This window comes from Bos grunniens, chromosome 8 (assembly GCF_055505025.1).
Source record: "Bos grunniens cultivar Pamir isolate PY7600 chromosome 8, Bosgru_T2T1.0, whole genome shotgun sequence".
Lineage (NCBI taxonomy): Eukaryota > Metazoa > Chordata > Mammalia > Artiodactyla > Bovidae > Bos > Bos grunniens.
This window is the reverse complement of record NC_141172.1, coordinates 15,548,559-15,574,902: the sequence shown is the minus strand read 5'-3', so window position 1 is coordinate 15,574,902 and position 26,344 is coordinate 15,548,559. Positions and strand designations below refer to the sequence as shown.

The window sequence follows — 26,344 nt, the reverse complement described above, 5'->3', positions numbered from 1 at the left end:
TTGGAGGAAACCAGATTCCTATATAAGATATAGTCAGACACTGTAGAACAACATACAGAACTGGCTTGTCTGAGCTAGACGGAATCTTAAATCTGTCATACAGCCTGACCCTTTCATTCTAGAGATGAAGGAGCATACTTAGAAAGGAGAAAGTGACTTGCCCAGGGACAAACGGGAGAGCGACAAGAATGCGGGCTTCAGGTTACCACGGGGAGGGTCAGGAATTCCGTAAAAACTTGTAGTGGATAGTTAATTGGCTACACAGATCTGAGGTTCAAAAGGTAAATCTAGGTTAGGGAATTTGGAAGTCATGGAAGATGCTCAAAGTCATCAAAACCCAGTTGGCAATGAAAGCAGAGATGTGGGTGAGGTCACACAGCTGGAGATGTGAAGATGAGCAGCAGAGGAAGGGGTCTGGGAGGATGTGGTGCATGTCAGCAAGGACCAGTGAGAGACCATGGGATAGAGAAGCCAGGAGGCTGAAAAAAGTGAGAGGAAGAAATCTTACTTGCAGAAGTCAAGGGATGCTTTTCAGGAAGAAAGTGGTTAAATACAACAGAGGGAATGAGGAGAGAGAAATATCCCCCATCCCCAGTATTGGTATTTTGGGGCTTTTGGAGGAGGGCATGGCAACCCACTCCAGTATTCTTGCCTGGACCATCCCCTGGACAGAGGAGCCAGATGGGCAGCAGTCCATAGGGTCGCACAAAGTTGGACACAACTGAAGTGACTTAGCAGCAGCAGCAGGTGGTGCCAAAGAATCCACCTGCCTATAACATAGAAGCTGCAGGAGAGGCGGGTTCAGTCCCTGGGTGGGGATTCCATCCCTGGGTGAGGAAAACTCCCCTCAAGTAGGAACTGGCAACCCACTCCAGTATTCTTGCCTGGAAAATCCCATGGCCAGAGGAGCCTGGTGGGCTACAGTCCACGGAGTCACAAAGAGTCAGACATGACTGAGTGCACAGCATCTGTATTTGAGCTGAGACAAGCTAAGGAAGCTGGGGTATGACCGTAACTGCTCCCAGCGGAGGCAGGACTGAGCCGGCTCGTGTCTCTGAACCACTCTTGTTCTCCTAGACCTATGTGAACACCACACTTTACGAGAAGTTCACCTACGCGGGGATCGACTGTTCTGCAGAAGAAGCAGCCTAGGACCGACCACTTTCATCTGTATATTCTGTTTCCCCTTCACCGGCGTGAGAGACCCTTCATACCTTGATGCTCAGCGAGCAAGCCTCTGCCAAGAGAGGTGACAGAAAATGGACATGTATATAGATTGTCGCTTGCCTGGGACTTTGACTGTAAGACCCCTGTGTGAATCTGTAGCACCTTCTGACTAGGACTGTATATACTATTTTGAGTAAGAATGTGCTGGAATCAGAATGCCTGTGGTTTCATATACAATAATATATTTTTCTAAAAACATGGACTTTATGGGAAGGTGTGAGAGTACAGTTACTGTAATGCATAACTCATTGTCCTAGATATTTTTTTTATATTTACCTATATATTGGATGCTCTAAGATGTTTCACTGTGTAGAAGAAAATACTATTAGTAAACCTGTCGGCACAGGTGAGAAAAAGGAGGGGAAAGGTATGAGTTCTAACAGGACATGGATTTAGGTCTCTTAAATGTTAACCTAAGTGATGTAAAGAGCTTTTTCTATCTCTAAATATTCCCCCTCACCTGTAGAAGCCATCCTGATTCCTTTGTTAATTTGACAACTTTTTCATGTGTTTCCAGAGCCAACAAATCAGTCCTAAACGTAGACACTAAAAAGCCAACTTAAATCTCATTCCTTAGAAGCCTAAGAACATTAAGAAGTGTTAGTTTGATAAGCTAAGAGGCTTTAGTTTCTCAGATAACATCGATGTGTTTGTTAAGAAATTAAAACAGGAAGCTTGTAGTTATATTTGGGAGACATGTGACATGTATCATAGCAGATTAACATCCCTACCTGTCTTGCACATTGTAAAAAGTTCTAGTTTTGATCAGGTGTGAGTTTACCATTTATATTGTAGGCACATGCTATACTGAGATCATATAGTAAGTGAATAAATGTCTTGCCTACCCACTTTTTGTCTAGGAATGTGTCTCATAAGTAATACCAACCGTCTCTATTATACTTTCAAGAAAACACTTTATCATCCTCTAATGTGGTGGCAATACGCAGACAGCAGTTGGTGAGTATATTCAACCAGATGTATCAGAAGCTCACAAGATTAGAAACATCTCCCAGAAATATTCTACTGTTTTCCTGTACCTCTGGTTCCAGTAGGAACTGAGGGCTTAAACCTGGAATCTCTTAACTGTGTTGCAGTGTCCTATGTACTGTGTAATGTTCCATATTCCTGCCATCTGCTCAACTTCACGCATCAGAAACAGTGACCAGGAAACTGCATTTGTCCAGAAGCTCTTCACCCACAGCAGGATAGGCAAAGTAACACTGCTGCCGCGCCATTTATTCTTCAGCAGAGCAGGGGCTGGAACAAAGAGCCACTGAAAGTAGGTCCAAATACGTCACAGTCCTTTTCACTCAAATGTTGTGAAGATGCTCCTGACAACTCTTGGTTTGTATGTACATGAATGGGGATGAATGTATCTCTGAAAAATGTAGATAATGTCTTCAAATTTTGCATGTGGCTTTGGAATACACAATAACAGCTACCTTCTCTAACAGCTTGACCTTCTTGATTATATATATTTAAAATAAATTTACATCATTACAAATTTACTTCACGTCAAGTACAAGAGATGACTACGAAAGGGTGGCATCAAGAAAAAGGAATTCAGTGATACTAAGATTTACTTGTAAATTCAAAATACTGAAGCAGTCGGCCTAAGGTGTGTTACGGATTGACACAGCATCACAATCAACTGTCAGAAGGCCACGGATTCACTTCTGGCACAGCGGCCATCTGACTGACATCTCTGTGACTCATCCATGCTGTTGACAAAGAAACCTTTGTAGCTCTGTAGCATGTTAACCGAATTAATACTAAAGATTCATACTTACTCAAAGGTCAGCAAACTGAATGAACTTGGGTCATTTCCACAGGCCAGTGTGCATATCATCAAAAAGCAATTAAGAAAGGAAGAACCAACTCCTTTAAGGAACTAGATAATTCCAGAACTTGGAATATAGATTAGATTTCAGTGTACAAGAAGATCCACAGGATACTGCCTTAAAAAAAAGATCAGTGAGTGGTTAACAGAAACCAAAATCAAGCAAGAGTACACCAGTTAGAATAAAAACACCTTACACGATAGCCCAGTGACCAAACTGTATTATGTTAACAGTACACTGAAAAGCTTACGTTCACATCCATGTATTTTGTGAAGAAAATCTCTACATCTATTTCTATATAGGCGATCTAAAGAAAACTGTTATGATTTTGTTAGGAAAAGATGTTTCTGACTCCTAGCAGTATAATGGTTCCAGGTATTTAAAGAGGAAAAGAAATTTTGAGTAATCTGAAAAATGAACTTTGTGAAAGTCCTGGACTCATTACTTCAACTTTAAAGCATCTTCCACGGTCATTTGCACACGGCCTATGAAGATTAGTCAAAATCCAAACAACCTAATTCCTTCCCCACCCCTCCCCAGACACAACTTTAGAAACTGCTGTGGAAATCCAACCTTTAAAATGTAATACATAAACCTTGGCAGTGCTTTTCTTTCTCCTCTTCTCTGAAAGTGTGGGGCAACCTCATGTTATTATAGATTGAACTCTACTGCCAGCAGTGGAGGCCAAGGAGTCAGGGAAGCAGTGCAGAGGTTTAAGATATTCTTGGGCCAGGTGGTTACTTCTTTCCTTTCAGGTCGTCGTTTACCTTCCAGAGGACCAGTTCCATGCAGGCAGTTGCATTTTCACTGGAACTGTGACCTCCAAATAGAATAGGACAAAAAATAAAATGTTAGACATAGACAACTCCCTGTGAGGTTGCCCACGGATGGTCTCAAAACGGTCTTGAGTTTATAACAGAATCAACGCTGGCCACTTATCAATATATCACTATTTCACACCTAGAACCACCACTGGTTGCTTTAGAAATGTTTTACATAGATCTGATGGCAACCCACTCCAGTGTTCTTGCCTGGAGAACCCCAGGGACGGCGGAGCCTGGTGGGCTGCCGTCTATGGGGTCACACAGAGTCAGACATGACTGAAGCGACTTAGCAGCAGCAGATGAACAAACATCTCCCTTTTTCTGAATACCCTGCCCTCAGTCACATGGTCACTGTGTTCCTATGATGGCATAGCACATCAGCACCTTCTCCATGAACCTCTTTTCCAGGGATATGCAACAAGAAAGTGACAGACACCGGTGGATGACAGATCTGACAAGAAGCCAGAAAGAGAGATTCTAGAAAAAATATACCTCCTAGACAGAGAGTGACCTTAGATATGAGATGACATGGGTTTAAAAAGCAGATGAAATCTGCCCAAAATACCAAGCCTACAAAATAATAAGTGAGGTCTGAGATTGAGAAAAATCATATGGGCTACACTTGTAAAATGGTGTATTATTTTTTGTTTCCTTGAATTACTCTGAGAGAACTGTGGTGGTCTTTAACTTTGCTTTATATAGGGCATTTTTTGTTGTAAGATGAAATATTTTTGTGTCCATGCTCCCAGGTTGTTTTCAGCAGAACACATTATGAATTTTAGAATAGCATTTTTGGGGCATTTGAGATATGAATATTTTAAAGCAGATAATATAAAGATCCTGTGTAAGATGGTATTGGTGAGTGTCTAATAGACATAAAATGAAAGAATAAATACCACAAGATAAAATCTGGATTCTTGTACAATAAATGACATGATCAGAGGGGCATCTGTAGAAACAATAGCATTATAACATTTTAACATTCAGAAATTAACTTCCTTTTCTATCTTGTGCAACAGAGGGGCCTATATGGGTCTGCACAAAATGTACAGAGTAACTAACCTCCATTCCAAGTCAGACACATACCGCGTGCTTATGGCAATGCGACTAGCAGGATAGCTGGTGGCTGTACTTGTTGCATTTGGTGAGCCTGTTTAATGTTGGGCCTTTACATCAAAAATACCAAAAGTAAAAAAGTTCTGAGAGCAAGATCTACCAATCCATTACAAAGCAAGTGCACGCATGATGAATCTGTTGCATTTAAGTTACACTTCCTTTTACAAAAAGCTCACTATTTACCTTGGGTGAGATAATCTGCGTGAGTGCTCAGTCACTTCAGTCTCGTCTGACTCTTTGCGACCCTGTGGACTGTAGCCTGCCAGGCTCCTCTGTCCATGGGATTCTCCAGGCAAGAATACTGGAGTGGGTTGCCATTTCCCCTCCTCCAGGGGATCTTCCCAACCTGGGGATGGAACTCACGACTCTTACATCTCCTGCACTGGCAGGTAGGTTCTTTACCACTAGCGCCACTGAGATACCTTGGACCCAATCAATTTTAGATTCTCATTAGGTGTAATGAAAATCACATATGAAAAGAGGTACAGAGCAGCATTTAGGATGGAATTAGATCTCTGCACCAACAAAAGTTTTATGTATGAATTCCAAGGTCACCAGTCTGCGCCAACTGCTGTTTTGAGGCCTGTGGAATATCTAGGACTATGCCAGGCAGTGGGCATGGAACACATTTTTCTTAAACAGATACTTCGAGATTCTCTACCCTAGGAGAAAACCCACAGGGAAGTATTTCAAACAGGGGACCTTTACCATGACCCTCATGATGTATTCACTCCCGTCAGACTCATGAGCTTGATATTTATCATGAACAAGCAGGCTCTTACCTTCATCCTGAATGACTCTCTGCAGGTAGTCAGCCACTAAACCCTTCAGGGATCTTCTGTGAGGCAAGCCTAGCGGATGAGGGAACAGAACTGTCGTGTCCACAACTGAAGTATGAATTAACTGTCAAATGAAAGAGAAAACCTCTTTAGAAATTCTTCCCAAAGAATAAGAAAACTGATGCAGCAACAGGAACTGTAGCAGCAGAAACAACACTGCAAAACCAAGGAACATGAGCAGTGATACCAGCTCAGTCACTAAGCACTACCTGGCTTATCTCACTACAAATTGCAGACTAACCCAGCATGGTCAGTATTTCACTGTCCCCTTTTTACAGCCAGAGAAACTGAGGCTTGGAGAGGTTAAAGTTGCCTCAGCCAAGTTAGTACATTGGAAAGAAATCCAATCTCAGAGCCTGACTGCTGAGTCTACTTTCCTCCCAAGAGATCCCACTAGGAGTCAGCTTGAGCTCAGAGGGATTCCGATAATTACTGGCTGGGAGGCGGCAGCCAGGGGTGAGTCAGGCTCCTCTCACCTTGGGACTCAACGGAGGGGGGCACACCTCACTCCAGTGCAAGTCCCATTTCAGTGGTTTATCTTGTCTCTCTCTGGGGAGGGAGCATGGAAAAGGACTAGTCCCATCAAGGTTCAAGTTCCCTGTGCTTTCACATGGAAGAAGGGAGTCAAGTTTACAATAGGATGGATATGGGGGAGGGGGAACAGACCACAGAGTCCAGACAGTCAGGTACCATTTGCATTCCTCATTCGAAGAGCTGTAATTTAAAGAGGCGTAAAAGAAGGTTAGCCTCAGGACAAGTCATTTAAAGACTGATCAAGAAGAAAAAGGCTGGAAATTTAATGTTTAACACCTATGATGCCCTGTCCAGAAACACTATAGATTCTCACTTAATGTATCGGTCACCTCTTAGATACTGTACCTGGCTGAAAAGGATGGAGCAAAAATATAAGGTAGTTGTGGAAACAAAAAAAGAGACATCTATGAGTAATCTGGAAGGAAGACACAGACTGATTACAAGGAATAAAGAAACATTGAAATTTTCTAGTCTTGGAGGCAGATGAAATAACAGTTCCTAGAAAATGAGAAGCAGGAAAGTCCCAGTGAGAAACTGTTTGAGAGGTGCTGTCTCTGAGGTGACAGAGGGACATGTCTGTGAAGACCTTTCCAACAGAAAGCTTATATCCCACGTCTCTGCCCACACTTGGGTGGGGTGTGGTGGGAGGACATTGCGTCTCCTCCATCACGTGCACACAACGGTGCTGTGGGAAGCGACTATACTATGGTGCCAGCTTTGCAGAGAAAGAGGGGGCATTCACTCAGGAGAATTAAAGAAGCCTGCTTGTGTTCTGGCACTAAAGAAGAACTAACCCTTCTCTGCGTGAAGGTTAGGTCCTGGGGTGGCTGAAACAGTCACGGTCCCCAGCGTTGCAGAGCTTCATTGTGCAATGTGGTGGCCACGAGCCTCGTGCAACTATTGCAGTTAAGAAACTGAAAAAATCATTTTCTCAATCAGACATTTGATATCTCTGATGTCCAATATCCCCTGAAGGAGGACATGGCAACCCACTCCAGTATTCTAGCCTGGAGAACCCCATGGACAGAGGAGCCTGGCGGGCTACAGTCCATAGGTTGCAAAGAATCGGACACAACTGATATCCCCCATCTTGGATAGTTAAAATAATGGAAAGTTGTATCGCAGGGCACTGTTCTAGGCCAGGGAAAGCCACCAACCCTTTCTTCAAGTCCCAAATTATAGATAGCTTAGGCGTGCAGCCCTCACCACCTCTGTTACTCAACAGCAACTACTCAACAATGCCCTTGTAGTGTGAAAGCACAACAGAAAATGTATCAGTGAATGGGTGTGACGGTTCTGTTCCAATAAAAATGTTTGCAAAAACAGGTGGCTGGCATGAGCCATAGACTGCGAACTCCTAGAACATGGAGCAAAAAACAGACCATTTTAATCCAGAGGTATATTAAAGGGGAGATCTTCAGCTCTATCATGCCAAGTAAAATGAGCATATCGTTGATGTTAAGATTACCTATAAGGCCTACCTGACTTAACATGAAAAAGCATTTTCCAGGATGTGACTATAACAACTTGTTAGATCAACTCAGTCTTATCTATTTGGATATTAATCAAAGGTCATGTCAAAACAAACAATGATTTTGGCTTTATCACAGTTGATGGACTTTCTGATCTTGATTAGCCACATGACTTGGGCTCTCTTACACTGCTTTTGGTTTACCATAGTTGGACAGTGTCATTAGCACAGACAGTGATTCTTGTCTTCCTTGTCAAAAAAGGGGAAATGGAGCATGAGTGATGACACACCGATAATGACTACCTGGCTAACACGAGGTTTGTAAGAAGGTGAGCCTGTAACTCCTTACCTTAAGCGCATAGAGACTGTGTTCAAAGCTATGTCCAATTAGTATAGTGTCAGCACTGAAGAGGTTCAGTAAGATGGCCTGCACATCACGGACTGAGGTCTTCATGTTCTTCAAGTCGTCTTCAGCTACACCAGAAAACCTGCCCCAATAAGATGCACAATGCATGTAAGTAAAGAATGCAGCTCAGTAGATTTCATCAGTTACAGTTAGACTACATTACTGACTCAATAAGACAAACATTTGATGATCAGAACAAAGATCTTATTGTATGACTGTCAACTACCCCTTTATTAGGTTATATTGGTATAACTTGGCAAAATTTATACTTTGGATCAATCATGTAAGGCTGGAGGAGACATTATTACAAGCTGATAAAGCTCCTTTGTGAATTCTCATCTTTGTATAATCTGAGTCTTGTCAATGACAATTTAGTAAAGTTAGCCTATCTACGTTAAGACAAAGCTAAAGATGAAACATGGGGAACATGGAAAAGCAAATGGAGCCCTAAGCAGAGTCTAGACAACTTAAGTTTGAACTATGCTATGTTTCTGCCATTTACTTATTATATTTGACTTTCAACAAGTTACTTAACCTTCTGGTTTCAGTTTTCTCATCTGTAAAGTAGGATTAACTACCAATCTTAATGGCTTAGGATGAATTGAGAGGCTGGCATTGCCATATATACACTACTACTATGTGTATTGCTTCCCTGGTGGCACAGACGGTAAAGCGTCTGCCTGCAATGTGGGAGACCCAGGTTCAATCCCTGGGTTGGGAAGATCCCCTGGAGAAGGAAATGGCACCCCACTCCAGTACTCTTGCCTGGAAAATCCCATGAACTGAGGAGCCTGGTAGGCTACAGTCCATGGGGTCACAAAGAGTCGGACACAACTGAGTGACTTCACTTTCACTTTTCAATGGCTTAGGAGAATCTAGTGAAAATGTATGCATACAGTGAAAACTACATGCATAAACCTGAGTATCCTCGTGGTTTTCATGAAGCACATACTAAATAAGTGTTCTGAAACATGGCTAATGCTGTGCCTTAGTGCAGAGTAGGAGAAAAGAAAAATACTGCAAAGGTATTTTCAGCTTAAGCTATATGTTAATATTATTGTCTCCTATAAGGAAAAAAAGACAGCTGGCTACATCATCTGGCTTAATTAAGGAATGTGATTCATAGTCAAATATTTGGATTAAGAGGAAATGATCATGGATAGAGTACTTGGATTTGTTTTAAAGCAGTTATTAAAAAATGTCATCCATTGAATCCTTTTGACCTTTTAAGATTTGAAAGTTCTTTTGTTTTTAATGCAAGCCCTTCAATTCTCATTTTGCTGCTGTGACTATCAGTAATTACCAAAACATTTCCTGACTTGTTCCAAAAAGGAGCTAGAAAAGATTACATTAAATCCACGAAAGAACAAGAACCAATAAGAGTACAATAAATATAGTATGATTTTTTTTGCCAATTATAACTCAATAAAGTTTAAAAAAAGTAAAATAGATGGGGCTATTAGGATATGGCCAAAATGAGTAGGAAAAAAACAGCAAATGAGGTAAGGAGAAAGATTAGTAACAAAATGCATTTTCTGGTAACAGGAACTTTTATTGAGTTTTTATGTATACAAACATTTTTATGAATGTGAGGGAATTTGCTAGAGTGCTTGTTAGCAGAATTCTCTGTAATTATTCTCAAAGCTTATCACAACTTTTAATTCACTCCCATTTTGCCTTGTTGTGCTCCAAAATTATGGACATACACACACAAATTGTGTAATACATGTACTATATACTATATAGTGTGTATAATATATATATGGGCTTCCCCAGGCTCAGCGGTAAAGAATCTATGTGTATGTGTATAAAGTCATATTTGTTCACATACATGTATACATGTGTGCATTTATTTACATATACATATACAAATGTGTACACACAAACGCTGTGTTGTGCTGTGCTTAGTTGCTCGGTTGTGTCTGACTCTTTGTGACCCCATGAGTGTAGCCCACCAGGCTCCTCTGTCCGTGGGATTGTCCAGTAAGGAATACTGGAGTGGGTTGCCATGCCCTCCTGCAGGGGATCTTCCCAACCCAGAGATCGACCCAGGTTTCCCGCATTGCAGGTGGATTCTTTACCGTCTGAGCCACCAGGAAAGCCCAAGAATACTGGAGTGGGTACACACACACATACAAGACATACTTAAGTACCATTGGAAAATTCGTTATTTAAAGAAAACTGAATAAATACAATCATATCAGTAATTAACACTTCTAAATTTTCATTCTAGAATAAGATCAGTGTCTTCTATTTTATATTTAAATACATATATGTGTTATGTCATATGGCTTGTATGCCTTTAGAAAATTCAATTCAGTTAATCAATGATATTATTGGGTGTTTTATATGAGGTTTTTAAAAATTAAAGGCATATCTTATACTATCTCAAGTTACCCTTGAGTTTGGATCAGAAACATGCCATACTTTAGTAATAATAAAATAGAATTTGCACTGAACCAGTGTTCTGCATGCTGTATAAAAGCTGTGTATACTCAGCGACATGTCTACAGGATTACAGAAATTTTCACCTAATGGGAAGAGCATAGCATGATATTTTCAGAAGAAACCTATTAATGGTTGAAAGAATAAATGAATGAATGGTTTATTCAATATTTTTGCCTCTCTCTCTAGCCTTCTACCGACCGCTCCAACATGTAAACACCATGAGGGTATAAGCCCATATCTCTTATTTAAAGAGTTACCCAGGGCTTAATACAGTGCCTGCATAATTTTAGCAAGGAATTCAACAGAACATGAATAACTTTGAATAAATAAATTAAAATAGTGTAGCTCATGCTCTAAAGTTGACTCCAGTAAAGGTACCTAGGCTAAAACTTAAACTACATGTTGAATGTTCTATAATTTGAAAAATAAACCCCTTGTATAATGCATACCTAGTGTTATAGTCAATGACCTCTTCATCTGGTTTCACAAATGTGTCATAGACCACCTGGAGGCTGGGATCCACCACTGTTACTCGAGTAGGTTCCAAGCCTTTGGCTGTATAGCACTATAAAGGCAGAGATATTAAATTTATACACCACACTGAGTAAACCCACTTTAACATCTTAGATATAATAAAGGAATATTTCTAACTAAAATACACAATTTCATCCTGTCGTTCAGTTTTGCCAACAAAAGCCAGTGAGTGGATCTGACAGTCATATCAAAGATGTTCCAAGTTTTAATTTTTTTCCCTCAATGTTAGTAATATTTCTGCTAATAAAATAATTTCATTTTCTTGGCTTAGGCTTTACCAGTATTTTCATTAGAGATCAATGCTATCCAATAGAAACCTCTGTGAAGATGAAATGTTCTATTTCTGTCCTGCCCAATAGGGTAGCCACCGGCCACAAGGGGCTACTGAGTATTTGAAATATGGCTAGAATGACTGAAGAACTGAATTTTCAACTTAATTACATTTTTACTGAAGTTAACATTGTTGTATAACATTATGTAAACTTCACGTATACAACATTGTACGTTGACTTCTATATACACTACAGTGCACTTCAGCACCAAAATGTTGTTTTCACCTTCACCAGACAGTTGAGCCCCTTACCCGTCTTACCCTCCCCTGCTTTCCCTCTGGTAGCGGCTACTCTGTTCACTACATCTATGTGTTTGTTTGCTAGTGGATGTCATACTGGACAACACAGTTATAAACCTCGTTGAGTGGGGAAAAAAAAATCCAAACTATGGTTACATAAACCTGGCACCATAGAGGACAACATGGTAATGAAATCTGATTTCTAAGCCAGAAGCAGCTTTAACTGTCTCCGATTAAAAACCTAAGTTTGAAACTGTATGTTGCTCTTCTATAATTATAGTCCACAAATCTGCTCCCCAAATATGCCACAAGGAATAAAAATTTTATGTTTTGTTAAAGATGACTGTCCACATGATGTCTGACACATACAAAGCACTCTGTCATATATCAGTGTATCGGATTCTCACCATCACTGGGGGATTATCATTAACCTCATAATTGACAGATCAGATCATCCAGGACTTGCCTGATAAGCCGTGGAGCTTCCCAGCTCTCAGATTCCAAGTTCTGCTTTCCCCCTACTATTTAGTACTGATTCTCATATAAAAGAAGATAAATCCCTATAAATATTTTACTGTCTCTATAAACAACAGTTTGTTAAAAATTAAAGCTTTTATAATGGTTTGGGGCGGGGAAGGCGATGGCACCCCACTCCAGTACTCTTGCCTGGAAAATCCCATGGATGGAGGAGCCCAGTGGGCTGCAGTCCATGGGGTCGCAAAGAGTCAGACACAACTGAGTGACTTCACTTTCACTTTTCACTTTCCTGCACCGGAGAAGGAAATGGCAACCCACTCCAGTGTTCTTGCCTGGAGAATCCCAGGGACGGGGGAGCCTGGTGGGCTGCCGTCTATGGGGTCGCACAGAGTCGGACACGACTGAAGCGACTTAGCAGCAGCAATGGTTTGGGGGATAACAGCAGTGTTAATAACACTTTCCACCCATGTAATTTCAGCAATGTAATGAGTAGAACAAGCAGTGATTATGTATAAAAAGAATCAATAGGTAATAGAAAAAGGATCATAGGCCAACTCCTGGCTCCATCGCTAAGTGCAGAAAGTGAAGTCGCTCAGCCGAGTCGGACTCTTTGCGACCCCATGGACTGTAGCCTGCCAGGGTCCTCCGTCCACAGGATTTTCCAGGCAAGGGTACGAGCGTGGGTTGCCATTGCCTTCTCCAGGGGATCTTTAAGACCCAGGGATCAAACCCGGGTCTCCCGTACAACCAGCAGATACTTTCCCATCTGAGCCACCGGGGAAGCCCTAGTGCCTAGCCCTAAGTGCTGGGACCCAGCCAAGTCACTTAATTCTTTTTCAGCTACAGTTGCTTCACCCAAAACATGTGAACAGCATTGCAGAGCTATGTGGGACTGAGAGAGAAAGCCTGGGAAAGTTCCTTACACACATATACATGAGGTAAAACGTACAACCAACGTACCACCTCACAGCTCACGGCAAACACACGGGGGGGATTCCTGTCGAGGGCTGGGAACTTGACCAATGTCTTCACAAAGCCCCCTAGGTTTTCTTTTTGGTTATGAACATGATGCTGAAACAAACATTGCCAAGTAAGTTACTGTGTATTTTGGCAAGAGGAATTAAGCTCATAAAAATTTCACCACCTGAAAATCAGTGAATTATAATAGACCAAATATTCATCTATCCTCTAGGTCTGTGCAGCAGACAGCGACTCTGGTTCTGACACAAATAGAATTCTGGGCAGCAAGCCCTACCTTGGCGACCTGACACCCGGGGGATCCAAGAACACCTTTGCAACAGCTGTACTGCCTTCCTAAGCCACCAAGGACTGCAAACCACACAAAAAAGAAAGATCAAATGAGCAAGCTTGACAAGGCAGAGTGGCTAACTCCCAGAGCATCTTACCCTCAAAGAGCATTAAGACTTTACCATGCAAGTGATCTAAGGTCTAAAACTCTGTATAGTTATTTTGTATAGTTACTTTTCTAGCTTTTATGTAACAAACAGGAAAAACTGACTCCAGGAAGCAGAATTCTCGGGGGTTGCATTTTTTTGTTTTTTTTTGGCTGCACTGGGTCTTAGGTGTGGCACGTGGGATCTTCAGTGCATCACGCGGGATCTTTTCCACAGGGCGCACGGATCTCTAGTTGTGACACACGGGCTCAGTAGTTGTGGTGCCTGGGCTTAGGTCTCTGAGCAGGATCAAACCCCAGTCCGCTGCATTGTAAGGCAGATTCTTTACCACTGGGCCAACAGGGAAGTTGCCAGGGGTTGGATTCTGAAGGTGAGTTATAACTGCGCATGTCCTGAATGCCTTCCTCCCCTTCTTCCCTTCGCTCCCCTATCATTTGTCCTGATCTTCAGCTCCTTGCCTAGTGTCCCTTCTTTACCCTGCTTAACTCTACCTCAGCCATCCTCTCTAAATTCTACTCTCTTTCTCTCTTTGCTGGAACCCTGTGGTGGCTCCAACCACCAGCCTCTCCCTTTCTGTATCTGAGTTGTTGATCTGACCCAAGAAACATCACCCAGTTACACGGCCTGAGACCATAACACAGATGCTGTCCCCAACCCTGGCAGGACCTCCAAAATCCCAACATTCTCTTCTTCCTCTCCTTTGGCCAGACACTTTGCACATTCTCACAGCAACAATGCCAAGCCTTCATCTCTCTCCTTTTTCTCTCTCTCCAACCTTCCATATCACCTGTACCCTTATCCACCCAAGCCCTTCTTCCCTCTGGCCCAAGGAAATGTTCCCCCAACTGTTCCCTATAACCCCCTCTGCCTACAGTGATTTCTGTACCAGTTTTTCTATAAAATGCAGTTAGTTTAAATGTGCTTCTTCAAGCACATTCTCATTACATTACTTTCCTCAAATGCTTCATTTGTACATTACAAATCAAATGCAAATTTCTCATGCTGGCACTTCTGGCTTACTTATCCAATTTTGATATCTTACAGCTTTATCTTATCTTCTCCCGAGATGAGAAAGAGAGCCAAGAACCAGTGTTAACAGAGCACAGCTTGTAAGCCAGGACGTGGGCACATCAGCTCACTAAACTGCCACGCAAAGCTCTTTCTATGAATGTGGAAACAAAAGCTCAGAGAGCTTCAGAAGCCTGCCCAAGGTCTCAGAGAAAGTAAGTGATAAAACAGACCCAAATCTCAGGTCCACCAGCTCCGAAGGCCCCTCCTGTTCATGACGTCGTGTGCTCTAGTGATCCCCTCCTGTTCATGACGTCGTGTGCTCTAGTGATCCCCTCCTGTTCATGACGCCGTGTGCTCTAGGGATCCCACCCAGCCGCAGTCTGCTACTCTTATTCTCTGCAGTGTCTTCCTCTTTTTCCTCCCTTTTGGAATCTACAGTCCCCCCTACCCTCTAAAGCTAATCCAAAACACTCAGGTCAAATTTAAGTTTACTTAATCTTTACTTTGGTATTTAGTCTTTACTTTGTTGTTGGTCAGTTGCTAAGTCATGTCCGACTGTTGCAAACCCACTGTAGCCTGCCAGGCTCCTCTGTCCATGGGATTTCGCAGAGAAGAATACTAGAATGGGTTGCCATTTCTTTCTCCAGGGGATCTGCCCAACCCAGGGATCAAACCCTCGTCTCCTACATTGGCAGGTGGATTCTTTACCACTAAGCCAGCTGGGAATCTTCACTATATTATTTGTTCTTATATTTCTTCTGTAATACAATCATATCCACTGTTCCTCTCTACTTCCTCTGCCCTACTTTTATTCATACCACTTATTATGATAATAGCATTTCTACTCGTGTCTATATCTACATAAATGATTCATCTGTTCACCATCTATCCAAATAGCTACCTACGGCCTGTACCAAGCTAAGTGACAGCCTGACGATGGGGAGAAAAAAAGAGGGATGGACCCTCCAAAACCTTGTAGTCTTTCAGGCACAGCAGATAAATTACTAAATCATTACAAAATGCAGTCATGTGCTACCAAAGCCACTGACAGCATGTTGTGATAGAAGAGGGACAACCTATTTATTTTTACCTTTTATTAGAGTACAGTTGCTTTACAGTGTTGGGCTAGCACATCTGCTGTACAGCAAAGTGAATCAGTTATATGTATACATATATCCCCTCTTTTTAGATTTCCTTCCCAGGAAATAGTAAAGGACAGGAAAGCCTGGTGTGCATCTGTCCATGGGGTCACAAAGATTCGGACATGACTTAGCGACTGATCAACAACAAACGATGAAAGGAAACCAGCTGTGCGAAAGGGACAGGAGACAGCAGGTTAGAAGGTACCTTTCGAGGTGGCCAGTGTGGCATGAAGATAACCATGGAAAGGGTACAAGATCTGGCAGCGGAGTAGAGGTCAAATCTGGCAGGGTTGACAAAGTTCCTGAAGAACGTTCATGAAAGCAGAGGAGTGAGGTAAACAGAACTGTGATGTAAAAATTATTCTCGGGGTTGCTGGGTGAGAAATAGACTGGGGAGGGGCGGTGAAGACCGGAAAAGGCATAACAGATGGAGTGAGCCTAGAAGGACGCTGTAGCAGTTTAGGATGGAAGTGAGGGTGGTGTGGTTCTGGCAGGGGCAGCGGGGGTGGGGGGGCAGAAGAGATGCTTCTGAGGTAGAGTAAGTGGGATGTGGCCACTCTGAGATGAGAGGGCTCACCAGGGGATTCCCTGGCGGCCCAGTGGTTAGGACTCAGCTGTGGCCCCAGGGTTTAATCCCCAGAGAACTAAGATCCCACAAGCCACGTGGCACAAAGAAAAACCCCTGCATTCTAAACAGATGGATGGATAAATAAATAAAAATGTTAAAAGAAAGAGTGTGCCAGAGGGAGATGATGATGACCGTGCCCAGGTTTTTTGGTTCGAGTAGGAAAAATCACCATCTGAGGGGGCTGTTGGGAGTTTACTGTGCTGCAGGGGAAAATGGGGGCCAGGCCGGGGAATCAAGTGTGTGTCCCTTCTCTCTCAGGGTGGGGTGGGGCAAGGAACTGAAGCTATTAGCAACAAAATTACTCTAATGCTGGCCTGTGAGAAGTGGGTAAAGTCAACAGGTAACTGCCTGATATGTATGGTAAGCTCAGGTGTGACTCTTTGTGACCCTATGGACTATAGCCTACCAGGCTCCTCTGTCCATGGGACTCTCCAAGCAAGAATGCTGGAGTGGGTTGCCATTTCCCCTCCTCCAGGGGACCTTCCTAACCCACGGATGGAACCCAAGTCTCTTATGCCTCCTTCATTGGCAGGAGGATTCTTTACTGCTAGAGCCACCTGGCAAGCCCCAGCAGCTTGAATTGAGGTCCTAAAAGGGCAGAAGAGTAGTCACAGACATGCCTCTTGAGCCAGCAAGCTCCAGCTAAGTTAAGAAGTGATGCTCAGAAGTGGGTGTGTACAATGGAAACTTCATAATCAACAGTTTCTCTCTACCAGGTTGTATTTAAAAATACATATTGAAATGAATATCCCACCTTTCTACTGATTTGGCACCGGCTCGGCTTGTCAAATAAATGAAACAGAACCAGATACTCACCTTTATGACTCAACACTCGGCCAAAATGGTAGTGACATTCCTCTGTCCTGCTGTGTCTGCCTGTAGAAGTCACACCGTAGATCTTCCCACATCGACAGCAGGTCTTCCTAGAAGCTAGAACAGGAGAATTGTTCCTGAAGAGATGGCAGGAAAAACGAGGACCTGAGTGCAGGGCCTTGCCTCTGCATTCCTGATCCTGGCGTGAGCACAGACTCAGCGTGATCACGAAGCACCAGGGAAAGAACAGGACTGTGTGAAGGAGTGCTTACAGCTGAGCCATCTCCTGCATCAGGAATGACACGGCTCAGAAGAGGCCTTCTCCTGATTCCAGAGTCAACCCTCCACCAGGCAGTTGTGGTTGCAGCACCACAACCTGACTGTCACCAGCTTGAATTGTCATCTACTCTAGTACATAGTTGGAGAAGGGAATGGCTTCCTACTCCAGGATTCCTGCCTGGGAATTCCATGGGGCTACAGTCCATGGGGTCGCACAGTCGGACATGACTGAGCGAATTTCACTTTCACTAGTACACAGTAACTCCTGAATTAGGACCCGTGCTTTCCTTTTAGACACAGAGATCTGTTTGTTTAAGTCACTGAGAGTATATCTGGGCTTTTTCACTAGACCCATTTCTGTCTTAATTTTCTTGCTCATGTTCATGTGACGTGTGGGACCTTAGATCCGCAAGCAGGGCTCAAACCCGAACACCCAGCACTGGACGGCCACGGAAGTCCCTGGACCCACTTATGAATACTTGTTTTTCATTAATGACCCTCAAGCTGGCTCTGATGGCGATGATGATGGTGACAACTCTTATGTGAGTGCCTTTTATGAGATTATGAAGCAAGCACTGTGCCAAGCAGCTCAGCTGCACAGTTTTAACGGACTCTCATGAACCCGACGGGGGTAGCGACCGTCATCTCATTATTCAGAGGCTGGGAGGGTCACTTGTGACTGATTCAACATCCCGGCCCAGATCTGCCCGACGTCCTCCTTCAGAGTCCAGGTTCTTAACCGTTAAGTGTACTGCCTTCCAATGAGAGGATTTAAAGAGAAGGTAAAACAAATGGTGAAAATAATCCCAAGACACAAGTTCCAAAGACATAAAAGATGAAGATAAATATCTTCTAACCAATGAAAAATATTTATATAAGTGCATTTCAAACTCTGATGTACCTAAGATTTGACAGTTGTGTTAATATTAAATACTCCCTTGCTCTCTCTTTTTTGCAAGGGGAGGAAATAGGTATAAATACATTAAGTATGGAGAAAATATTTGGAGAAAATATAAAATAATAGGAGTAATTGTAAGTCTTTTTATAAGAATTCCTAGTGAAAGGGTACGAAGTATACAGAATACAGCACTGCCTACATATGTACAGGGATACATATGAAGCAGAAGCGTCAGTCAGACTCCTTGGGTTCAAATCCTGGTTCTCCCACTTACTTTCTGAGTGAACTCTGAAATAATTTGACCTCCCTAACCCTTAGTTTCCTCACTGGTATAAAGGGAGGTGGTAATAGCACTTACCTGAAAATGGTTACTAAGAAGACTTAGTAAAATTGATTAGGTACATAAAGCACTTAGAGACTCGGAACAAAATGAAACAGAAAAGGGAAATCAAACGAAAGGCAGTTATGTTTCTACCTGCAGTTTAATGATGCTGGCCACAATTCTTGTGTTCATCGGAAAATATCAGAACACTGGGACTCTTATGGCTCCAGTCTCAGTACACAGAAAGGGTAATTTTCAGATCCATATACTTACGATCATTTACACGAGTTTTTGTCATGCCTGGGTTTAAAAGAATACTCCCTGGTTTTTCAGGGTTGGGCTGGGGGTAGTTATTTTCTCGTAACTGTTCTTCACTTAGAAGGTAGTCTTTAAGATGTCTGTAGAGCATAATTCCTGTGAGTCCTAAGAGAAAAAGAAAAGCCATTCAATACAATTTAAATAGCATTTTTTTCCTTTTTTTAAGAGATGGTAAGGTTAGAGTCTGTCAACCCTTTTGGATATGAAATAGCAGAATTCTGATTAACTTAAGTAAGATGATAGCCTCAAAAAGTCCACGTCTTTGTATCCTTTAACAACAACAACAAATCAATATTGTTCCCTGGACCACGTGATGTCCTAAGCTTTGGGAAGCAGATGGTAAAGTAAGAATTACATCAGTAATAGCTGGTGCATATTAAATACACCAAAACCCATTCTAAGGACACTGATTTAAACTTTACACTAGGGACTTCCTTGGTTGGTCCTGTGCTTAAGACTCTGCACTCTCGGTACAGTGGGTGTGGATTCAATCCCTGGTAGGCGAGACTAGGATCCTGCACGCCTGCCACGAGGCACAGCCAAAAAATGAAAAAAATTAAAAAATGTGGAATCTAAATAAATAAAAATAAACTTTATAGTAACCCAGAATAGCATGTGAACTGACTTCATTTTTACAGATGAGTTAAATGAGGTTCAGAAAAGTCACGACACGTGACCGAGTCACACAGCACAGTTGGCACACCTAGGTTTTCTGGCTTGAAATCTTAACAATTCTTAATATTTACTCAGATAAGAATAGTACAAAAGCTTATAAGCAGGAGATAGTGGGGAAAATGATGACTCTCACAAGGGCAAAAGAGTTCAAGTTCAAAAAGAATCTCTTTCCAACATCAGTAACCCAGTCCCAGATGCCCTCACTCTAATGAACTTTCAAGGTTACTCTATTTCTAAAAACTCTAGCAGAATTTACTAGACACTCTTTAGCAAACTCTTTTAAAAGTTGCTTTAAATCCTTTTGTTATGAAAAGGACTGGGAGATTCTAAAAGCATCAACATTGTTTCAATCCTTACATAGGAGACATTTTTTTAAAGAGAAGCACAGCCATCTGTTTTAATAAAAACACAACCAAATTCAAATATTTTCTCTACCTTCTTTCTTATTCTAAATTCAGATTTTGAAACTGTATTCAGACCTACTGATCGGAATCTGCATTTTTAAGAAGATTTCCAGGTATTCCAATGCAGGTACAATTTGAAAATTTAAGCAGCACTACTTACTAACTAGACATACATTAACTACAAAAAAAAAAAAAAGTTGAGAATTCAACCCAAATATTATTTAAAAGTCCACTTTTTCATCCCCAATTTATACTAATTTTTAAAAAGGATATACATGTACAAAGTATGCAGTTGATCCTTCATAATAATTTAAAAGCTGTAGTAAACCAAATTTACTTTCCCTTTAAAGTCACAATTACAAAGGCGTATCATTATCACAGTAAGCTTACCATTTTTCGTTTCATTCTTTTTCAATCCAGTTGTCTTATTATCGTTATTGCTTCCAGACATATCTAAAACACACAGGATCTTTTCTCCTGAGATGATGAATTACTTTTGTCTACTTCATAAAAACATACAGAACATAAAAATGTCTCTAGTGTAGTAAGATATTTCTTTTCATTTTAAAACATCCAACCAGCCTGTGAGAACAAACATCTTCAGAATCAATTCCAAACTGGGAAAAAGTTAAATCTACTCAACTACTAAAAAGGTCAGGGTATCACATTTGCTAAAATGAATACATTTTGACTCCTGGATAGAGTATGTTTAAATTTGAGCCATTTGAGTAACCAAATGTGTTGGCTGATCTGTATTATAGATTCCATATAAGGGAATGGGTTTTACATCATCATTTACCACAACTGTAACAGCTTGCAAACCATCTCTATTTTCATTGGGAATATTTATACTATGTATTTAGACCTGCATGTTTTATTTCTGTGTGCTATATTTAACATGAGAAAAAGGGAGAAAAGCTAGAATGCCATGAAAATATTAATCTAAGATCTTGTATTTTAATACATGTATTTATGTCTACTTAAAGTACGGTACATTAAAAAAATGCCATAAGGAAATGGTCACTGATGAACAGTTTTTATATTCTTGAGAATGGAATAGCTTTTCAAAGCATGACACAAAACCCAGAAGCCAGAAAGAAGGGATTGACTACATTGTGAAAATAACTTCTATATTATAAAAAAAAAAAAAAACTTTATAAATAAGGCTGACACACAAGTGCCAAACTGAAGACAGTATCTGCAGCATAGTAAAAGAGCACACGGAAAAGGCTGTCCCGAATGCACAGAACAATTTAAAAAGTGGACGTGGGGGCAGAAGGATGCCAAGAGCAAATTTATAAAAAGAGAAATAAAGGTGTTCAACTTCATAGTAATTAAAAATACTAAGATAACTGTTTTTTTTTTTTTTTTTTTTTACTATATCTTCACACTTTTTGAAACAGGATAAATGAGAAAGTTTGGCAAGATGTAAGGAAAACCATATACTTCATTATTGGTAGGGAAATTAAATGGGCAAACCCTTTCTGGGGTGGTTAACAATATTTACCAATTTTAAACATGCAGACAGACCTTTTCTGCTAGCACAAGCTCAGGTTTAAATAAGGTCACATATATTTATCACAGAGTTTATACTCAAAAAATATGAGCAATCTAACTATCCAAAAGTGTTTGGTTGATCCGTATTACAGATTCCATATAATGGAATATTTACAATATAGGTTCTATACAATGTAGAGTTTCATACAGTCCATAGAAAGTATGATATAGATCTAAGTATGAACATGGATTCCAGATTAGCTGACTAAAGACTTTTATGATACCTAAGAAAAGTGAGACATACTATACATAAAATGATTGTATTCATTAATATTATACACATCTCTGTAGTCATGTAAAGAAGGGTAGGTATGAGAGATCTGGAAGACAGCTGTCTTTGTTTTGTTTTGTTTTAAAAAAGATGCTTTTCTGTATTATTTGAACTCATTGCCATGTATTCTCAATGGGTATCATACTGTTTCCAAAGGAGTAAAATTGGCTCTTGAGGAATGAGAAAAATCTTAGATATCACAATGGTATGTGGCTCTCCAAAACTCCTTAACTGACAAAACATTATCAATCAGTACTTAATTTTACTGGGGGAGGTAGAAAAAAATAGGTTTATTAGGCAGACAATAATGATTTTTTAAAGGTTCAGAACTACTCTTCCACATGGAGGTGAGTTATTTTTATATTCAGAAATCAAATATAAATATATCAGTGATAATCTCATCAGTGAGGTTATATTTACACGGCTAATTTCAAATCTAACTGGTTATTTTCAACAACAAAAAGTGCCACCTGCACATTTTACTCCAGAGAATATTTAAAACATACACTTCATTGAATATCTAAAAACAACCCTGCTAATGAAGAAAACACGTTCAGTGTTAGGTGTTAATCACAAGTGTTTATCTTACTATTTAATTGAAAAGAAATTACCTTGGTCTCTCAGCTTCTTAAGAGTATTTATTGCTATGTTCACATACATATTTTGACTGCTACAGTGTTCATAAATGACTTTTTCTTCTGTTTTAGCCTAAATCACAAAGTGAATAACAAAATGAAAATATTAAATCCAAACTCTATGAAGAATAAATGTCATCTGCAACACATGAATAAATATGACAAAATACTTGTCTTACTCAAGGGATGGAGGGAAATGGTGCCACAAATAAAAACAATTTATTTTACATTTTTGTGTTTATATTTTTTGAGAAGAAACAACACTAAATTTAATCCCATGAAGCTAATTCAAGAGCCAGGCACTTATCTTCATAAATTAAAGACCACTGTATTTTTGTAGAGTGTGCATGGTGCAAAGCTTCCTCAATGTCATGAACTCATCTGATTCTCAATGAACAGAGAATCTACTGTAACAGAGACACATACTGTTATAGTATTCTCATTTAAAAGGCAAGGAAACTAATGCTCAAAGTGACTAAATAACTTGCATAAGATCACACAGCAAAGGAAAGACATGGTCCTCTTTTCATTATCTTTCTTCTATTAGTTACTTTCATAAACCCCTTAATTACTATTTTTATACCATAACTCAATATGAGTTTACTTATTTACTTACTTACTTATTTACTTATTTACTTACTTACAGGTCAGTAAGAAGGGATGAAGTAAAAGAACCAAGTTCGTGTTAGTTGCTCAGTCATGTCCGACTCTTTGCGACTCCATGGACTGCAGCCCACCAGGCTCTTCTGTCCATGAGATTTTGCAGGCAAGGATACTGGAGTGGGTTGCCATTTCCTTCTCCAGGGGATATTCCCAACCCAGGGATCGAACCCAGGTCTCCTGCACTGCAGGCAGATCCTGTACCGACTGAGCTACAAGGGAAGCCCAATAAATTGTATATTATATTAATAATTTATTGTGTACCTAGTATGTACAGGTTTGGTGTAAATTTGTTAAATGTTTTCTCCTTTAATCTTCATTGTGATTCTACAAGGATCATCAATTTATATGAGGAAATGGAGGCTCAAGAAAAGTCAGTGTCTTGCCTACCACTGCAGAGCTGCAAATTGAATCTACGTGTGCCCAGGGGCCTCAGAAAGGAGTCTCCTCACTACAATAAATCATCACAAAGAGACCACTATGGGGGTTTGGAGAGAGTACCCAAAGACAGGACAGAGATGCTGAAACAGACAAAGCTGGAAGAAAAGGGGTAACGTTTCTCTTAGAGAGGCTCTTCTTTGGTTTCTCTTTGCCATTATTCTTTAACGTACACAGAATCCTAGAGGTGACAGATGTTTGCAATGGCACGACAAGAACCTTCACAAACTGTCCCACACAAACAATAAAAAATACTGGTGAAATAACTAATCCAACCATTTCAAAACTCTGAAAATTACATAAAGCCAAATGAAAAACAAACAAACAAAAATTGTCTAAGAGAAACTTTGAACCTCAGTAAGACAGCGTGGGCTCCACCATTTTATCTTCAGGCTGTTCCCACTCCCTTTTCTCCCCAGCTTAGTGGCATCATAGCTGCAAAAAAAAAAAAAAAAAAAAGGAGCCTGGTAGCCAACAGAAAGGACAGACCTCTTTCAGAGCTACATTAAAAGCATCATCCCTAGAGCACAGTCAATATTTTGTATGAACAACCAGCTCTCTGGAAAAATCTCTATTCTCAGGGGGCAGTCAGTATTTGATTTGACACAGAACTCAACTTATTAGAGGAAAAATTAAAAACCTATCCCTCCCGAGTTCAATGTTCAAACTACACACAATTGCAGTCACTTTACATGCTGCTGCTGCTGCTAAGTCGCTTCAGTCATGTCTGACTCTGTGTGACCCCATAGACGGCCTCCCACCAGGCTCCCCCGTCCCTGGGATTCTCTAGGCAAGAACACTGGAGTGGGTTGCCATTTCCTTCTCCAATGCATGAAAGTGAAAAATGAAAGTGAAGTCACTCAGTTGTGTCTGACTCTTAGTGACCCCATGGACTGCAGCCTACCAGGCTCCTCCATCCATGGGATTTTCCAGGCAAGAGTACTGGAGTGGGGTGCCATTGCCTTCTCCGATTTTATATGCTAACAAGGTAATAATGCTCAAAATCCTTCAAGCTAGGCGTCAACAGTACACAAACCGAGAACCTCCAGATTCAGAAAAGGCAGAGGACTAGAGATCAAACTGCCAACGTCTGTTGGGTCATAGAAAAACCAAGGGAATTCCAGAAAAGCATCTACTTCACGTCACTGACTATGCTAAAGCGTTTGACTGTCTGGATCACAACAGACTGGAAAATTCTGAAAGAGATGAGAATATCAGACCACCTTACCTGCCTCCTGAAAAATCTGTATGCAGGTCAAGAAGCAATAGTTAGAACTGGACATGGAACAACAGACTGGTTCAAAATTGGGAAAGGAGTATATATATTGTCACCCTGGTTATTTAACTTACGTGCAGAGTACATCATGCAAAATGCTGGACTGGGTGAAGTTCAAACTAGAATCAAGATTGCTGGGAGAAATATCAATAACGTCAGATAGGCAGATGACACCACCCTCATGGCAGAAAGTGAAGAGGCACTAAAGAGTCTATTGATGAAAGTGAAAGAGGAGAGTGAAAAAGCTAGCTTAAAACTCAGCATCCAAAAAATTAAGATCATGGCATCCAGTTCCATCACTTCATGGCAAATAGACAGGGAAACAATGAAAACAGTGAAAGACTTTATTTCCTTGGGCTCCAAAATCACTGCAGATGGTGACTGCAGTCAAGAAATTGAAAGACACTTGCTCCCTGGAAGAAAAGCTATGGCCAATCCAGACAGCCTTTTAAAAGGCAGAGACATCACTTTGTCGACAAAGGTCCGTATGGTCAAAACTATAGTTTTTCATGTACGAATGTGAGAGCTGGACCATAAAAAAGGCTGAGAGTCGAAGAATTGATACTTTCAAACTGTGGTGTTAGAGAAGACTCTTGAAAGTCCCTTGGACTGCGTGGAGATCAAACCAGTTAATCCTAAGGGAAATCAACCCTGAATATTCACTGGAATGACTCTTACTGAAGCAGAAGCTCCAATTCTTTGGCTACCTGATGCAAAAATCCGACTCACTGGAAAAGACCCTGATGCTGGGAAAGACTGAAGGCAAGAAGAGAATGGGGCGACAGAGTATGAAACGGTTGGATGGCATCATCAACTGAATGGATGTGAGTTTGAACAAACTCAGAGAGATAGTGAAGGACAAGGAAGCCTGGCATGCTGCAGTCCATAGGGTCACAAAGAATTGGACACAACTGAGTGAGTGAACAGCAACAATCCCCTGGAGTATTCTCAAAGCAGTAGCACCTGGGTGGTAACATGGCAGGTACCTAAGGCTAGGATTTCAGTTGGGTAAACAAGAACCTGACCAGAAATGTAAAAGGAAATCTTGGGGAAACTAGAGGACCACGAGAGACTTTGAAAACCTCTGACATATTTCTAGGGCATAAAAGGTGACCCAAGAAAGATTTGGAAAAGAGAAGTTCCCATGAACTCATTCACAGCTGGGCTTGAAACCCTGCACAAAATGGAAGTAAAAGCTAAGACTGTCTTATAAACAAGTTTGAAGGCATGCCTTCTCACAAAGATCCCCTAGGCATTTAAGAAACTTTGCTAAGTCACTGGCTGATAACTAAATTGTGTTGATACAGGGTGAAT

At 41.0% G+C, this 26,344-nt stretch overlaps 2 protein-coding genes across 10 annotated transcripts in view; one reads left to right on the top strand and one right to left on the bottom strand.

The window, feature by feature from the left end:
- TEK (TEK receptor tyrosine kinase) overlaps positions 1-2,075 on the top strand; it is a 106,067-nt gene extending 103,992 nt beyond the window's left edge. For all 4 annotated transcript variants that reach the window (XM_086414907.1, XM_086414908.1, XM_086414906.1 and 1 more), the window contains one exon: positions 1,078-2,075. In XM_086414907.1, coding sequence (XP_086271033.1) covers positions 1,078-1,152 — 75 coding nt within the window. In that variant the 3' untranslated portion in view covers positions 1,153-2,075. The remainder of the gene's footprint in view (positions 1-1,077) is intronic.
- A 49-nt stretch (positions 2,076-2,124) lies between these two features.
- The window catches only part of EQTN (equatorin), a 59,034-nt gene continuing 34,814 nt past the window's right edge, over positions 2,125-26,344 (bottom strand). For 3 of the 6 annotated variants that reach the window (XM_086414913.1, XM_086414910.1, XM_086414911.1), the window contains 10 exons: positions 22,633-22,729; positions 20,584-20,646; positions 19,070-19,219; positions 17,301-17,414; positions 13,544-13,617; positions 13,249-13,359; positions 11,156-11,271; positions 8,202-8,340; positions 5,791-5,911; positions 3,271-3,888 (listed from right to left, as the gene is read on the bottom strand). In XM_086414913.1, the coding sequence (XP_086271039.1) occupies positions 3,806-3,888; positions 5,791-5,911; positions 8,202-8,340; positions 11,156-11,271; positions 13,249-13,359; positions 13,544-13,617; positions 17,301-17,414; positions 19,070-19,219; positions 20,584-20,646; positions 22,633-22,729 (1,068 nt within the window). In that variant the 3' untranslated portion in view covers positions 3,271-3,805. Of the gene's footprint in view, positions 2,606-3,017; positions 3,186-3,270; positions 3,889-5,790; positions 5,912-8,201; positions 8,341-11,155; positions 11,272-13,248; positions 13,360-13,543; positions 13,618-17,300; positions 17,415-19,069; positions 19,220-20,583; positions 20,697-22,632; positions 22,730-26,344 lie in introns of those variants that run through there. The other 3 variants (XM_086414916.1, XM_086414912.1, XM_086414915.1) reach the window with 3 other exon arrangements.